Genomic DNA, 16,387 nt, shown 5'->3' with positions numbered 1-16,387 from the left:
CATCGCTGGTCTCATCAGGAGATCAAAATCACTATAATGTTTCATAATTGCATGATATAGCCTACTGTATTTGCCCTCCACATTTTAGCTATAAGTCAGTATTTATCTGTATGGGTGGTTTTGTGATCCTAGTCTACCTCCTTAAAATGAACGCACTTTAATTGATCCGTTCATGGTCAACTAGACAATGACTGGTTTTCACATTTATTTACAAAGACAAAGGTGTCCTATCAATTCCCCATCTCAAGGCACAGGGGCTCAGCAATCATATCACATCATCAAAGTGTGTCCTCAGGCTGAACATCAAACCTGAGATCTGGCTCTCCAGCACACAAAACCCCAGACTCTATGGACAATTACAACTAATTGTTGAGCATGATCTTCCCATTAGCTAACCTTTGAAGTACCGCATTGGAGACAAACAGACATGCACATTAAAGCACAGTATGGTGCCACTGCTGTGGTGGACAAGAGGGAGGTGACGTGCACGCACCCACATCCAGTGGATTTTCTGGGGGTCTGTCCGCGCGTGTGTCAGGAAGAGACACATGTAGCATATATAATTGGGTGCTTACATCCCTGGGCTATTGCATTGGATTGTGAATGATTGCTCACGATATAGGGTATAGAATAAATGTATGTAAAGCCTATTGTAACGATCCTCACTGTATTTGTCACTTTAATAATGTTTACATATCTCGCATTACTCATCTCATATGTATATACTGTATTCTATGCTACTCTACGGTATCCTAGTCACTTAATATTTACATATCTGACATTACTCATCTCATAAACTCAGCAAAACTCAGCTCACAAACCTCTCACTGTCAACTGCGTTTATTTTCAGCAAACTTAACATGTGTAAATATTTGTATGACCATAACAAGATTCAACAACTGAAACATAAACTGAACAAGTTCCACAGATATGTGACAAACAGAAATGGAATAATGTGTCCCTGAACAAAGAGACAGGGATGGGTCAAAATCAGAAGTAACAGTCAGTATCTGGTGTGGCCACCATCTGCATTAAGTACTGCAGTGCATCTCCTCCTCATGGACTGCACCAGATTTGCCAGTTCTTGCCGTGAGATGCTACCCTACTCTTCCACCAAGGCACCTGCAAGTTCCCGGACATCTCTGGGGGAATGGCCCTAGCCCTCACCCTCCGATCCAACGGGTCCTAGACGTGCTTAATGGGATTGAGCTCTGGGCTCTTTGCTGGCCATGGCAGAACACTGACATTCCTGTCTTGCAGGAAATCATGCATAGAACGAGCAGTATGGCTGGTGGCATTGTCATGCTTGAGGTTCATGTCAGGATGAGCCTGCAGGAAGGGTACCACATGAGGGAGGAGTATGTCTTCCCTGTAATGCACAGTGTTGAGATTGCCTGCAATGACAACAAGCTCAATCCGATGATGCTGTGACACATCGACCCAGACCATTTATTTCCCTGGCTACATCTGCAGTCCTCATGCCTCCTTGCAGCATGCCTAAGGCACGTTCACGCAGATGAGCAGGGACCCTGGGCATCTTTCTTTTGGTGTTTTTCAGAGTCAGTAGAAAGGCCTCTTTAGTGTCCTAAGTTTTCATAACTGTAACCATAATTGCCTACCTAAGCTGTTAGTGTGTTAACAACCGTTCCACAGGTGCATGTGCATTAGTTGTTTATGGCTCATTGAAGCATGGGAAACAGTGTTTAAACCATTTACAATGAAGATATGAGAAGTTATTTGGATTTTTACGAGTTATCTTTGAAAGATAGGGTCCTGAAAAAAGGATGTTTCTTTTTTTTGCTGAGTTTATGTATATACTGTTTTCTATACTATTCTACGGTATCTCATTCACTTAATAATGTTGACATATCTTGCATTACTATTCTACTGTATCTTAGTGTGTATTGGGTATATGTTGTGTAATTTGCTAGATATTACTTCTAGATATTACTGCACTGTTGGAGCTAGAAGCACAAGCATTTCGCTACACCCGCAATAACATCTGCTAATCACGTGTATGTGATTTATAAAATTTGAATTAATTTGATGAGCCACGTTACAATCTCACAAGTGGGATTTTTTTATTTCACTTTTATTAATTTAGGGAAACCTATTGAGACCAGGGTCTCATTTAAAATGGTGCCATGAGGAGAACAATGCAAACAAAATCTAAATTATCAATACAAATAAAATAAACTACAAATTACAGATTCAATCATACAGCTTCAAACACCACAAATACAATTATTTACATTCAATCCAAACATTTGCGATTCTCATTCAATGAATTCAACATTTGAGTACTAAACTGCCCTAAAGGCACCAGCGAGTCAAGATGTAGGGAGTTTTGTAGGCTATTCCAAAAATGGGGGCGGCACTAAAACTGAAGGCCGATCAACTAGATTGCTATGTACTGTACTAGTGGAACCTCGAGTTCCGTCCCAGTGAACGCGTTTGGTGTCTCATGTTTTAAAAAATTAACAGTGAATTGAGGTTGGTCGGAAGCTTGCAAAGCTCTGCTTTGGTGCTTAATAGGGCTTTGCAGGCGCTTTGCAGGCATGGTTCCCTTGAGCGCACTTAATAGTTTAATTAATTCAACAGTTGAAAACCCTCCCACTTGTTGGCCAACAGATTATCTCGTGGAGTTTTCATTCAGTAGGGTTTTCAGTACATTTATCTTAAGCCATCCTTTTAAATATGGTCCACCTTTTAATTAGAATTTTGTCAACAGACTCACTAGAATACATTGAGAGAAGGGGTTCAGAATGTAGGGATCAATGATATAAAGCTATCTAAATATATGCATATTCATCTCCGTTTCAGCACCAACTGGTAGATTTAAAAAGACTTGGATGTTGTATATTATTATTTAGGCACCTTTTTGGGTTAGGAAAGTATGTATAAATCATAAGGAAAAAATGGTTTGAAGAGTCTTTACACAATAAATATATTGAGGAATCAAAACTACAGTGGTTTGATTTATCCTGAAAGTTGTCACATTCAAGTTCCATGCATGAACTATTGGAACATGGAAGAAAGTGTACAATAAAATTTGAACAATTGTCCTATAAATCTACCCTAATCCTTTCTAATCCTTAGTTGTATGACAAAGGTCCAGTCATCACTAAACGTGCTACATACGGTCTGAGTTCCATGATTCAAATAGGCTACAAATTATTGCGCAACATTAGCCTAATATGATCCACTAATGCTAGCAACCCTCAGGAACAACTACACAGACTTGACAGAGGAAAGAAAGGTTAACGGAATGGAATGATGCCGAATGTAAGCTACAAATGGAAAAATACTAGCACTAAAGACAGCTATAAATGTATGTGGGTACTACTGACGGTGGTTCCCGATAGTGGCTAATACTGAACATGATACAAATGGCAAAAAAGCCCCTGCGTATAATTAAAACGCTCTGAAGCACAAACATCAATTTGGCAGGTTCAGCTCTAAAGAAGCCTACAGCTTGGGTCTCCAATTTTCATCAACGCAAATGATCAGGGTACACAATTAATATTCTGAATAATGGCACGACTATTTATAGCCTACTTCACTGTGTAAAATGGGCAGCATTTACATATCACGTTGATATATGATTTTCAGTTTGCGTCCATATGGCTGGTTTCACGTTCCTCACCGGGGATCATAAGGAAAAAGTATCTAAAACAGTTGCTATGTGTAGTTAGAAACGCCTCCTCCAAATGGATTACTCATTTACCTTGGTCTTATCAATAGTTCTTATCAACATATCATTTACAGTTCATGAAGAATGCTAATTATTTCTATCAGAAAAAAATCAAATAGATGCTTTTCCCACTTAGAACAGGCATGTCTGCATGACCTTATTCATGGTTCCTCCGTGTCTAAAGGTGGTGGTGGAGTTATGAGGGAATTAAGTCAAATGTCACATGACTGGGAGTACAGATATGCAACTGATACCTTAAAACAAAGGTAGGGGCGTGGATCAGAAAACCAGTCGGTATCTGGTGTGACCACCATTTGTCTCATGCAGCGCGACACATCTCCTTCCATAGAATTCGTCAGGCTGTTAAATTTGGCTTGTAGAATGTTTGTCCCACTCCTCTTCAATGGCTGTGCGAAATTGCTGGATATTTGCGGGAACTGGAACACGCTGTCATAGACATCGATCCAGAGCATCCCAAACATGCTCAATGGGTGACATGTCTGGTGAGTATGCAGGCCATGGAAGAACTGGGACATTTTCAGCCTCCAGGAATTATGAACAGATCCGTGTGACATGGGGCCGTACATTATCATAAAATGATGATGGCGGATGAATGGCATGACAATGGACCTCAGGATCTCGTCACGGTATCTCTGTGCATTCAAATTGCCATCAATAAAATGCAATTGTGTTCGTTGTCCATAGCTTATGTCTGCCCATACCATAACCCCACCTCCACCAAAATCAAATCATATCAAATGTATTTATATAGCCCTTCTTACATCAGCTGATATCTCAAAGTGCTGTACAGAAACCCAGCCTAAAATCCAAAACAGCAAGCAATGCAGGTGTAGAAGCACGGTGGCTAAGAAAAACTCCCTAGAAAGGCCATAACCTAGGAAAAAACTTAGAGAGGAACCAGGCTATGAGGGGTGGCCAGTCCTCTTCTGGCTGTGCCGGGTGGAGATTATAACAGAACATGGCCAAGATGTTCAAATGTTCATAAATGACCAGCATGGTCAAATAATAATAATCACAGTAGTTGTCGAGGGTGCAACAGGTCAGCACCTCAGGAGTAAATATCAGTTGGCTTTTCATAGCCGATCATTGAGAGTATCTCTACCGCTCCTGCTGTCTCTAGAGAGTTGAAAACAGCAGGTCTGGGACAGGTAACACGTCCGGTGAACAGGTTAGGGTTCCATAGCCGCAGGCAGAACAGTTGAAACTGGAGCAGCAGCATGGCCAGGGGGCAGTCTATTCACAACATTGACATCAGCAAACCACTCTCCCACATGACGCCATACACGCTGTCTGCCACCTGCCCGGTACAGTTGAAACCGGGATACATCTGTGAAGAGCACACTTCACAGATGTGTGCTAGTGGCCACACTTCACAGATGCGTGCTAGTGGCCATCGAAGGTGCGCATTTGCCCACTGAAGTCGGTTACAACGACAAACTGCATTTAGGTTAAGACCCTGTTGAGCATGCAGCTTTCCCTGAAACGGTTTCTGCGGAAATGTTTCAGTTGTGCAAACCCACAGTTTCATCAACTGTCCAGGTGGCTGGTCTTACACGATCCCGTAGGTGAAGAAGCCGGATGTGGTGTGGTTACACATGGTCTGCGGTTGTGAGGCCGCTTGGATGTACTGCCAAATTCTCTAAAAACGACGGCGGCTTATGGTAGACAAATTAACATTAAAGTGTCTGGAAACAGCTCTGGTAGACATTCCTGCAGTCAGCATGCCAATTGCACACTCCTTCAAAATTTGAGACATTTTAGCATTGTGTTGAGTGATAAAACTGCACATTTTAGAGGGGCCTTTTATTATCCCCAACACACCTGTGTAATGATCATGACTGTTTAATCAGCTTCATTATATGCCACACCTGTCAGGTGGATGGATTATCTTGGCAAATGAGAAATGATCACTAACGGAGATGTAAACACATTTGTGCACAAAATTTGAGAGAAATTATATTTTTCTGTGTATGGAACATTTCTGGGATCTTTTATTTCAGCTCATGAAACATGGGACCAACACTTTACATGTTGCATTGAAATTTGTTCAGTGTATTTCTACTACTTTAGATTGTATTTTAGTTCAACTGTTTTTGTACACACAGCATATATATTTATATACGGGATTGTTGACATAGCTCACTCTAATCGCTCTTGCACTGGCTCTATGCACACTCACTACTCTACCCACACACTCACACATACTACACTGGCACTCCAACATACACTACATACGCTCAAACACACAATACACACTCACACATGCATATTGATGCCACACACACACACACTCTTCACATATGCTACTGCTACTTGTTTATTATTATATCCTGATTGCCTAGTAATTTTTACCCCTACCAACATGTACATACAATATTACCTCAATTACCTGAACTACCTCCTACCCCTGCAATGTCGACTTGGCACTGGTACTCATTGTATATAGCCTCGTTACTGTTATTTTCTTGTGTTACTATTTCCTTTTTTATTTCACTTTTTTTGTTGGAAATGGGCTCATAAGTAAGCATTTGACTTTTGTATTGGGCGGCATGTGACCAATACATTTGGATTTGGTTTGATTTCATTAATCTACTGCTGTACATATCATTCTTAGTATATCATGTGTAAGTTCATCCGGTGTAGCTACGCATAGATTGCATTTGGATTACTGTTATAGTGCTATTTGTGTTGTTAATTGGATTGCTTCTGAAATGTCTTCATTTCTTTCTTTTTACTTTTTGGATTATACGTGTATTACACTGCTCAAAAAAATAAAGGGAACACTTAAACAACACAATGTAACTCCAAGTCAATCACACTTCTGTGAAATCAAACTGTCCACTTAGGAAGCAACACTGATTGACAATAAATTCCACATGCTGTTGTGCAAATGGAATAGACAAAAGGTGGAAATTATAGGCAATTAGCAAGACACCCCCAAAAATGGAGTGATTCCGGAGTCTACAACCCACACAAGTGGCTCAGGTAGTGCAGTTCATCCAGGATGGCACATCAATGCGAGCTGTGGCAAAAGGTTTGCTGTGTCTGTCAGCGTAGTGTCCAGAGCATGGAGGCACTACCAGGAGACAGGCCAGTACATCAGGAGACGTGGAGGAGGCCGTAGGAGGGCAACAACCCAGCAGCAGGACCGCTACCTCCGCCTTTGTGCAAGGAGGTGCAATGCCAGAGCCCTGCAAAATGACCTCCAGCAGGCCACAAATGTGCATGTGTCTGCTCAAACGGTCAGAAACAGGCTACAGACTGTTTGGATTCTAGATTTGTGGGTTTTTCAGTGGAATTCGTGATTTCAAACCTTGTGATCTTTGGCTTTGGCTGGAGGTAGACCTTGTTATAAGAGGTTGGCGGTCGAGGCTGGACCATGCATGGGACATGGGGTTTGGAGTGGGTTAGCATAGTATCCACAGGTCCAGTGTCCACAGGTCCTTCTTTCTTGATGGTGTCGTGATGGCTCTTCGCCAACCAGTCTAAAGTGAAGTTATTGAATATGTTTGCTTCCATGAGCTCAGCAAACTATCCGAGGATGGTCAGAGAATATTGTGAGATGGCCCGCCATATATAGACCTGGCCCTCTCCAAGATTTGCATTTGCAAAAGCGCATTAACACCTGATCGATTCTCAATGATTAGGTCCTAATGGGTCCTTATTGAAGTCTTCACATACTGTGAGTGTGTGAAAGCCTGGCGCCAGCAAGTCTGTGAGAACCAGTAGAGCTCATCTCACTGGGCGAAGACATCAGTTCAACGACTAGTTTTGATTTACATTTGGTTGAGTAGTCAACTACTGTGAAATCAACTAGTAAAACAACGTTGATTCAACCAGTTTTTGCCCAGATGGGTTACATTTGTTCACCCCAGCTGAAAATATACAGAAACATCACATTGAGAGTCCACCTCTGCTTCAGAGTTCTTAGGTTATGATATGTAGAGGCATATAGGCCTACAACGACTTGACGTTTAATTTGTAGCCTATTCCATAACGGAGAAGATCACACTGAAAACAGCAGACCAATTAAAACCACGTTCTAATCAAGATAACAGGCGTTTGCCACAGACCTACTAAAACAGAAACCTAAATATGACTAAACTTGTAACATCATGCTGCAACATGTCAGTGTCTAGATCTGTACACTCTTAGGAAAAAAAGGTGCTACCTAGAACCTAAAACGGTTCTTAGGCTGTGCCAATAGGAGAACCCTTTGAAGAAACCTTTTTGGTTCAAGGTAGAACCATTTTGTTTCCAGGAAAAAAAACTTTGTGTACCATGTAGAACCCCTTTCACAGGGGGTTCTACCTGGAAACAAAAAGGGTTCTACTTTGAACCAAATAGGGTTCTCCTATGGGGACAGCCAAATAACCCTTTTGAAACCATTTTTTCCAAGAGTGTTCCTTGTGATAATTGGCCTAAACTTAATTTCCAGGCAATGACTGTCTGTGGCCTCTATTTACCTCTGATTTAGGATTGGAAGGGAATACTATTTTATTATAGCTGACCATTCGGATATAATAATCAACATTGCCAAACTTGTATAACCCCATTGTATGGGAGTCTGATCATCTGCATAATGCCTTCCTAAATGTCAGCCCTTTGCCCGACACTAAAATCAAATGTAAAATAAAGGCAAGTACAAAACTGCTCTTATGGTTTAATATTAACATCTTTGATACCCCGGTGAGCACTGGGGCCAAATGCTGGTCCAACAACCCGCATTTGGCTCAGTCGGTTGAAACATTACAGATCAAAGGTATTACAGCAGCAACACAATTGTCTGCCAGTTGAAATGTAAATCGTGGAGCGCAAGCTGTAAATAAGTCTGAAAAACGTCTAGAATTGCTACATTTTTGGTGATGCATACTACTGAGTAAAGCATCCCCAAACATGCCTATCCAAAATGGCATGTTCTGGAAAAAGAATGTGCCCCAAAAAAATCAGGAAATGGGACGTTGACGAAAGTTGGTCAACCCAAATGATCCAACCAGGCCAATGTTGCCGGGTGTCCTTTCTCTGTACGTGAAACCTTTCAAGTGTTTCAGCCTCTTCAGATGGTAATTCCCCCAGCATCTGTCGGACAATAACCCTAAAAAGGATCGCTTAGCTATGACAATGCAGATAAGGATATGTTGAATGTCTCCTTTGTCAATGATCTGACTGTTCGTGTGAAGGCTTGGCCTCCCAATTACGACCCTTTATCTCGTGTGCTTTGAAGATGCGCCCTGGTCCCGTCAGATAACAACGGAAGCTGTCTGGTCCTCACGGGATGCCGCCGGGGAAGTCCCCTCCATACAAAGCGTTTCCTCGCCTCTGTGGCAAGGCCCTATTTATAGTCCGAGACAATTCGGAAGCCCAATTTTCACACACCAACACACGCGCACAGTGAGTCTGCCACTGTGATAAGCTCTCCTCTCTGATCTTCAGTGATCAGGTATATTTATAATGCTGTATTTCTATAAATGCATACAACAATATAAGTACAACACTTCTATAATACATACTTTTAATAGATTGAGTTTGCTACACATTTTGAGCATGGTAGGCCACATCCGTGTCCTTGGTTGATTATTGATATAACATCGTGAAAGAAATGTTTACGTCAGAAAATATATGAACATATGTGGTAAAATACAACAAATAGGCATAATCATACGAACATATTTAACACATTGACATCCTATTAAGTTATATTAATTGCCATTAAAATGATGTATTTAACCTATATGGTAATTAAGTAAGTGCAGTAGTTACAAATGCATGCCTCCTTGCACAATGTCAAGGATTTAAAAAATTCAAAGTAAGCTACCTTGTAATCTTTGATGTTTCAGACGATTCATTTCAATTTGTTTACAAATCACACAAATGTCATCTTTGCAAGCGTGCCTATGCAGCAGTTTGTAGCTTATACTGTAGTTTCATTCCAACATGAACACAGTTCGTTTTAGAAAAAAATATAGCAACTATTCAGGCATTTGCATTCATTTAGTCCAGGGATGGGCAACTTTGATGGGGGTGGGGGCCACAAATAATCTGAACTCATGAGGGGCCTCAGTGGCTTGAGCACCCACATCCATACCCACACATGTAGTCGGAGCTGTCTTTAGCTGTCTTCTACACGTTTTGCTATAGGGTGGAGAGAAATGTTTGCAGTTTTTTAATATATTTCAGTTAGAGTGAATTCAAAAATCAATAGCTGGCCACTCGACTAATTTACCAATTAAATATTTTGGTGGCTGACATGGGTTAATTGAGTGACTTTCAGTGACTGAGAAAAACTGCTGATGCACAACCAATTTTTGAAATTGAACTTATCTATTCTACTATCCTACCTCGCAACAGTAAGCAGAGACCCCGATTGAGTTCCAATATAGACAGTATTCCAGGGTTTTTCTTTCTTTTTACTATTTTCTACATTGTAGAATAACAGTGAAGACATCAACACTATGAAATAACACATATAGAATCAAGCAGTAACCAAAAAAGTGTTAAACAAATCAACATATATTTTAGATTTTAGATTCTTCAAAGAAGCCACCCTTTGCCTTGATGACAGCTTTGCACACCCTTGAATGAGTTGGTGTGTCCAAATGTTTGACTGGTACTGTATTTATATTTAGAAATTGATCCCCGGGACTACAAAAGGGGTGCGGCACGCGACCCTCCAGTTTGCCCATCCCTGATTTAGCCGTAATAGCAAATTACATCATGAGTTTAATCCATTTTTAGTATCTTGAAATACTGTAATTATCAAGTCAAGTAGCTATTGGCAATGCATTCAGATGGTGATCTGGAGAGTTGAATATGGTAATTACCTATCTGTGGTTATATCAAAATATCTCACTTTTCAAATCTAATTGAGCTATAATACATAACGCTCAGTGAATTAAAGACATGATGTCATCTCTTTATGAAACATTATCATTATTGTGTTGTCTTAGAGACTAGCAATCAAAATGGTGTACATGAGAGAGAAATGTGATCCATATGCCTCCACCAGTGCTAGATAAAGATGTTGTGAAATGTTGTTGTGAAAAATTCAAAATCATTCTGTTTGTTGTTGAACATTTTCACAGGTAAAAAAGCATATCTGTCAGACCAACAGAACCAACCAACAGAACCAATCGTTCTTCCCCTTAAAAAGTCCAATACTGTTTTCTCCTCTTCTCTACTCTAATATCAAAAGAAACAATTATATTTTTCAGATGACTTTGTACTCTACTTTGGAGATAATCAAGGAGTTAGAGGTGTGCAGTGGGTTGTCATGCCATGGGGTGCAATGTGGGGGATTGAGCTGGACTGCTCACTGTATACAATCAGAGTGAAGTCAAAATGATCCACCTTGAATGCCTTCATGTGGCTCTGTCATTGTGTTCAAATAAGACCGTCCTCATAATGTCTAATCAAAGTTATTACCAATAAATAGAGACACCCACCCAGTCTCTGCTACCAAAGTAACTCAGTGGGGCATGGGGGGTTTGGGGTCTGTTGAGTAGTTGTCTGACCAGGGCCCAATTTCATAAAGCATTATGAGTACTGATCTAGGACCAGGTCCCCTCTGTCCATATCATCATATTCATTATGATCTAAAAGGAAAATCTGATCCTAGATCAGGCAAGGCTGTAGTTCATTGGAAGGTGGCCTTCACCCTCTTTAGTGTGTCCTGGATCCTGCGGGTGTGTCGTTCAGTGGGGGTGTGGTGGAAGTTGGCCTCGTTGTCGGCAGCCAGCAGGGGGATGTCACAGCCGCTGAGGTGGTCGATGCGTAGTCTTAGGTAGGCCTGCAGCTCCAGGTCAGGAGTGAAGGAGTACACTGTCTCCTGGAACGCATGCACCTGACTCACCACCTTCGCTATGGTCCTGGAGAGTGAGGAAGGAGAGAGCAGGAGAGAGATAAAGATATAGGGGGGAGAGCAGATAGAGCGGTAAAGAAGGGAGACAAGAAAGTACATAAAATTAGGACAAAAGCAGAGATTGAAGTTGCAGCCACCATGGAGTTGGAGGACAAGACAGAGAGAGTGAAAAGGAGAAATAGGAGTTTGCTATTGTTAATCTGCGGCAGGAACATACTCATAATTTGGCACCACGTTACTAAACACTTGCATCATATACAGTACAATAAGTGACCTGATTTGCACAGTAGTGGGGGAACGTAGGGTCTGTCATAACCAGCTGTGACGCTGCCTCTCACCATGACCCTTTATGACCCCAGCATCTGTCAACATCAATGCATCTCAGAACACCTGGCGTGCCACATCTCCCAAAATCACACACCATCCCGATACACCATCTGGCTGTGTGCTAGCTTTCGTAGAGGAACCCAAATCCTACACGACTGCCATGGAATGGGCAGCTGTGTCATTACCGTCTGCCACAACTTTCGGTGAACCCAGCATCTGTCCGCCATATTTGAGTGGGTAGAAGGACACAGGGAATCTCGTTTGGTGGCAACTTGGCCCACTTCATTACATCAAGGGAGAAAGTTAATATCAAGTTTACAACATTAAAGAATGAGTGTCAGGATGATATCCATGTCATTGCAAAAGGCGACCAGAGTAGATTCATTAATCTCACTTGCAGATAAGTGCAAATGAATGCTATAGGCCAGTAGATGGATGAGTGTATAGGCCTAGTGTAGGCTATATGATTTTCCAGACCCAGATCACAACGCATCTCAGAGTAGGAGTGCTGATCTAGGATCAGGTTCTCTCTGTCCATATAATTGACTTTGGTTCATTGAAAAGAGCTATATATACTACATGACCAAAAGTATGTGGACACTTGCTCGTTCAACATCTCATTCCAAAATTATGGGCATTAATATGGAGTTGGTCCCCCCTTTGCTGCTATAACAGCCTCCACTCTTCTGGGAAGGCTTTCCACTAGATGTTGGAGCATTTCTATGGGGACTTGCTTCCATTCAGCCACAAGAGCATTAAGGCTCCCGAGAGGCGCAGCGGTCTAAGGCACTGCATCTCAGTGCTAGAGGCGTCACTACAGACCCTGGTTTGATTCCAGGCTCACAACCAGCCGCAAAATTGGCACAGTGTCATTGTAAATAAGTGGCGGCAGGTAGCCTAGTGGTTAGAGCGTTGGACTAGTAACCGAAAGGTTGCAAGATCAAATCCCCGAGCGGACAAGGTAAAAATCTGTTATTCTGCCCCTGAACAAGGCATCTAACCCACTGTTCCTAGGCTGTCATAAAAAATAAAATAAAAATCTTAACTGACTTGCCTAGTTAAATAAATGTAAAAAAATAAGAATTTGTTCTTATCTGACTTAACTAATTAAATAAATACAAAATAAATAAAAGTGAGGTCGAGCACTGATTGGGTGAATAGGGCTGGCTCGCAGTCGGTGTTCCAATTCATCCCAACTGTGTTCAATGGGGTTGAGGTCAGGGCTCTGTGCAGGTCAGTTAAGTTCTTCCACACTGATCTTGACAAACAATTTCTGTATGGATCTTGCTTTGTTTCAGCATAGCATTGCTGAAACAGGAAAGGGCCTTAACCAAACTGTTGCCACAAAGTTGGAAGCTCAGAATCGTCTAGAATGTATGCTGTAGAGTTAAGAACTAAGGGGCCTAGCCCGAACAATGAAAAACACCCCCAGACCAATTTTTCCTCCTCCACCATAGTGCCAACTTTACAGCTGGCACTATGCATTGGGGCAGCAAACATTCTCCAGGCATCCGTCAAACCCAGATTTGAACGGTGGACTGCCAGATGGTGAAGCGTGATTCACCACTCCAGAGAACGTATTCCCACCGCTCCAGAGTCTAATGGCGGCGAGCTTTACACCACTCCAGCCGAAGTCTTGTGTGCGGCTGCTCGGCCACGGAAACCCATTTCATGAAGCACCCGACGAACAATTATTGTGCTGACGTTGCTTCCAGAGGCAGTTTGGAACTCGGTAGTGAGTGTTGCAACCGAGGACAGACAATTGTTACGCTCTACGTGCTTCAGCACTCGGTGGTCCCGTTCTGTAAACGTGTGTAGCCTACCACTTCGCGGCTGAGCCATTGTTGCTCCTATGCGTTTCCACTTACAGTTGACCGGGACAGCTCTAGCAGTGCAGAAATTTTACGAACTGACTGACTTGTTGGAAAGGTGGCATCCTATGACGGTGCCACATTGAAAGTCATTGAGCTCACCAGTAAGACCATTCTACTGCCAATGTTTGTCAATGGAGATTACATGGCGGTGTGCTCGATTTTATACACCTGTCAGCAATGGGTGTGGCTGAAAAAGCCAAATCCACTAATTTGAAAGGTTGTCCACATACTTTTGAATATATAGTGTAAGTCACATTTTTTTATATTATTCATTATGATCTAAAAGGCTAAATTTATACTAGATTACCACTCCTACTCTGAGATGGTTTGTGAATACAGGCCCAGGACTTTATGTGCTGGTTTCCGTGAACTCTGAATAAGCCTAGTCCTGGACTTAAACCACGTACAATTCTCCATTCAGATTCTCCATAGAATATCCTTTTGACTCCAGGACTAGACCTAATCTCTTTACAGAAAACTGGCCCTGAGATGTTGCATTACGCTCATTCACCTAAGTTTTGGCCACTTATAGGCACCGCTGGTCAGAGTGAAGGCTCCTATCTCCAGCTGCTGGATGTGCATGGCCAGGATGTGGGCAGCAGGGAGGGTGGGTCTCCTCCTCACATGATCCCCTCCCATCAGACACAGGTTATCACTCTTCAGAAAGACCTGACAGAGGGAGGGAGAGGTGAGAGATAAAAAAAAGAGGGATAGAAAGAGAAAGTGGGGGAGAGATAGAGAGATGTCTTACTCTTCCCTTGATTTATAACATCTTGAACTTTTCATGAAAAAACAAGCTATGAAGTTTGGCACATTACTTTTCCTCATCTTTGCAAAGTCGGCATGTGTGTTCTTTGAGAATATATTGCATCAAGTTTGGTTCTACAGTTGAAGTCAGAAGTTTACATACACCTTACCCAAATACATTTAAACTCAGTTTTTAAAAATTCCTGACATTTAATCCTAGTAAAAATGCCCTGTTTTAGGTCAGTTAGGATCACCACTTTATTTTAAGAATGTGAAATGTCAGAATAATAGTAGAGAGAATGATTTATTTCAGCTTTTATTTCTTTCAACACATTCCCAGTGGGTCAGAAGTTTACATACACTCAATTAGTATTTGGTAGCCTTGCCTTTAAATTGTTAAACTTCAGTCAAATGTTTCAGGTAGTCTTCCACAAGCTTCCCACAATAAGTTGGGTGAATTTTGGCCCATTCCTCCTGACAGAGCTGGTGTAACTGAGTCAGGTTTCTAGGTCTCCTTGCTCGCACACGCTTTTTCAGTTCTGCCCACACATTTTCTATAGGATTGAGGTCAAGGCTTTGTGATGGCCACTCCAATACCTTGACTTTCTTTACCTTAAGCCATTTTGCCACAACTTTGGAAGTATGCTTGGGGTTATTGTCTATTTGGAAGACCCATTTGCGACAAAGCTTTAACTTTCTGACTGATGTCTTGAGATGCTGCTTCAATATATCCACATAACTTTCCTACCTCATGATGCCATCTATTTTGTGAAGTGCACCAGTCCCTCCTGCAACAAAGCACCCTCACAACATGATGCTGCCACCCCCGTGCTTCACAGTTGGGATGGTGTTCTTCGGCTTGCAAGATCCCCCTTTTTCCTCAAAACATAACGATGGTCATTATGGCCAAACAGCTCTATTTTTGTTTCATCAGACCAGAGGACATTTCTCCAAAAACTACGATCTTTGTCCCCATGTGCAGTTGCAAACCGTTGTCTGGCTTTTTTATGGCGGTTTTGGAGTAGTGGCTTCTTCCTTGCTGAGCGGCCTTTCAGGTTATGTTGATATAGGACTCGTTTTACTGTGGATATAGATACTTTTGTACCTGTTTCCTCCAGCATCTTCACAAGGTCCTTTGCTGTTGTTCTGGGATTGATTTGCACTTTTCACACCAAAGTATGTTCATCTCTAGGAGACAGAACGCATCTCCTTTCTGAGCGGTATGACGGCTGCGTGGTCCCATGGTGTTTATACTTGCGTACTATTGTTTGTACAGATGAATGTGGTACCTTCAGGCGTTTGGAAATTGCTCCCAATGATGAACCAGACTTGTGGAGGTCTACAATTTAAGTTTCTGCGGTCTTGGCTGATTTCTTTAGATTTTCCCATGATGTCAAGCAAAGAGGCACAGTTTGAAGGTAGGCCTTGAAATACATCCATAGGTACACCTCCAACTGACTGAAACGATGTCAATTAGCCTCTCAGAGTCTTCTAAAGCAATGACATCATTTTCTGGAATTTTCCAAGCTGTTTAAAGGCACAGTCAACTTAGTGTATGTAAACTTATAAGTGAAATAATCTGTCTGTAAACAATTGTTGGAAAAATGACTTGAGTCATGCACAAAGTAGATGTCCTAACCGACTTGCCAAAACTATAGTTTGTGAACCAGAAATTTGTGGAGTGGTTGAAAAACGAGTTTTAAAGACTCCAACCTAAGTGTATGTAAACTTCCGACTTCAACTTTATATAGCCTCCAGCCGTTCTCAAAAGAGAATACGGTGTGATGCCTGGTAGCATAATTTAAAAAAGCATATAACAAAATGCTGGCCAGATGTGAGTGTGTCACAGAATTTCACACACAGATG

The 16,387-nt window shown here is 41.8% G+C and overlaps 1 protein-coding gene across 1 annotated transcript in view; it reads right to left on the bottom strand.

Moving 5' to 3' along the window:
* Nucleotides 1–8,363: 8,363 nt before the first annotated feature.
* The window catches only part of LOC129853154 (kinase non-catalytic C-lobe domain-containing protein 1-like), a 73,681-nt gene continuing 65,657 nt past the window's right edge, over nucleotides 8,364–16,387 (bottom strand). The window contains exons 29-30 of the mRNA XM_055918891.1: nucleotides 14,286–14,443; nucleotides 8,364–11,580 (exon numbers count right to left, since the gene is read on the bottom strand). Coding sequence (XP_055774866.1) covers nucleotides 11,349–11,580; nucleotides 14,286–14,443 — 390 coding nt within the window. The 3' untranslated portion in view covers nucleotides 8,364–11,348. The remainder of the gene's footprint in view (nucleotides 11,581–14,285; nucleotides 14,444–16,387) is intronic.

This window comes from Salvelinus fontinalis, chromosome 1 (genome assembly GCF_029448725.1).
Source record: "Salvelinus fontinalis isolate EN_2023a chromosome 1, ASM2944872v1, whole genome shotgun sequence".
NCBI classification, from domain to species: domain Eukaryota; kingdom Metazoa; phylum Chordata; class Actinopteri; order Salmoniformes; family Salmonidae; genus Salvelinus; species Salvelinus fontinalis.
Note: the sequence above shows the minus strand (reverse complement) of the source record. Positions and strands in the feature narration are given on the sequence as shown.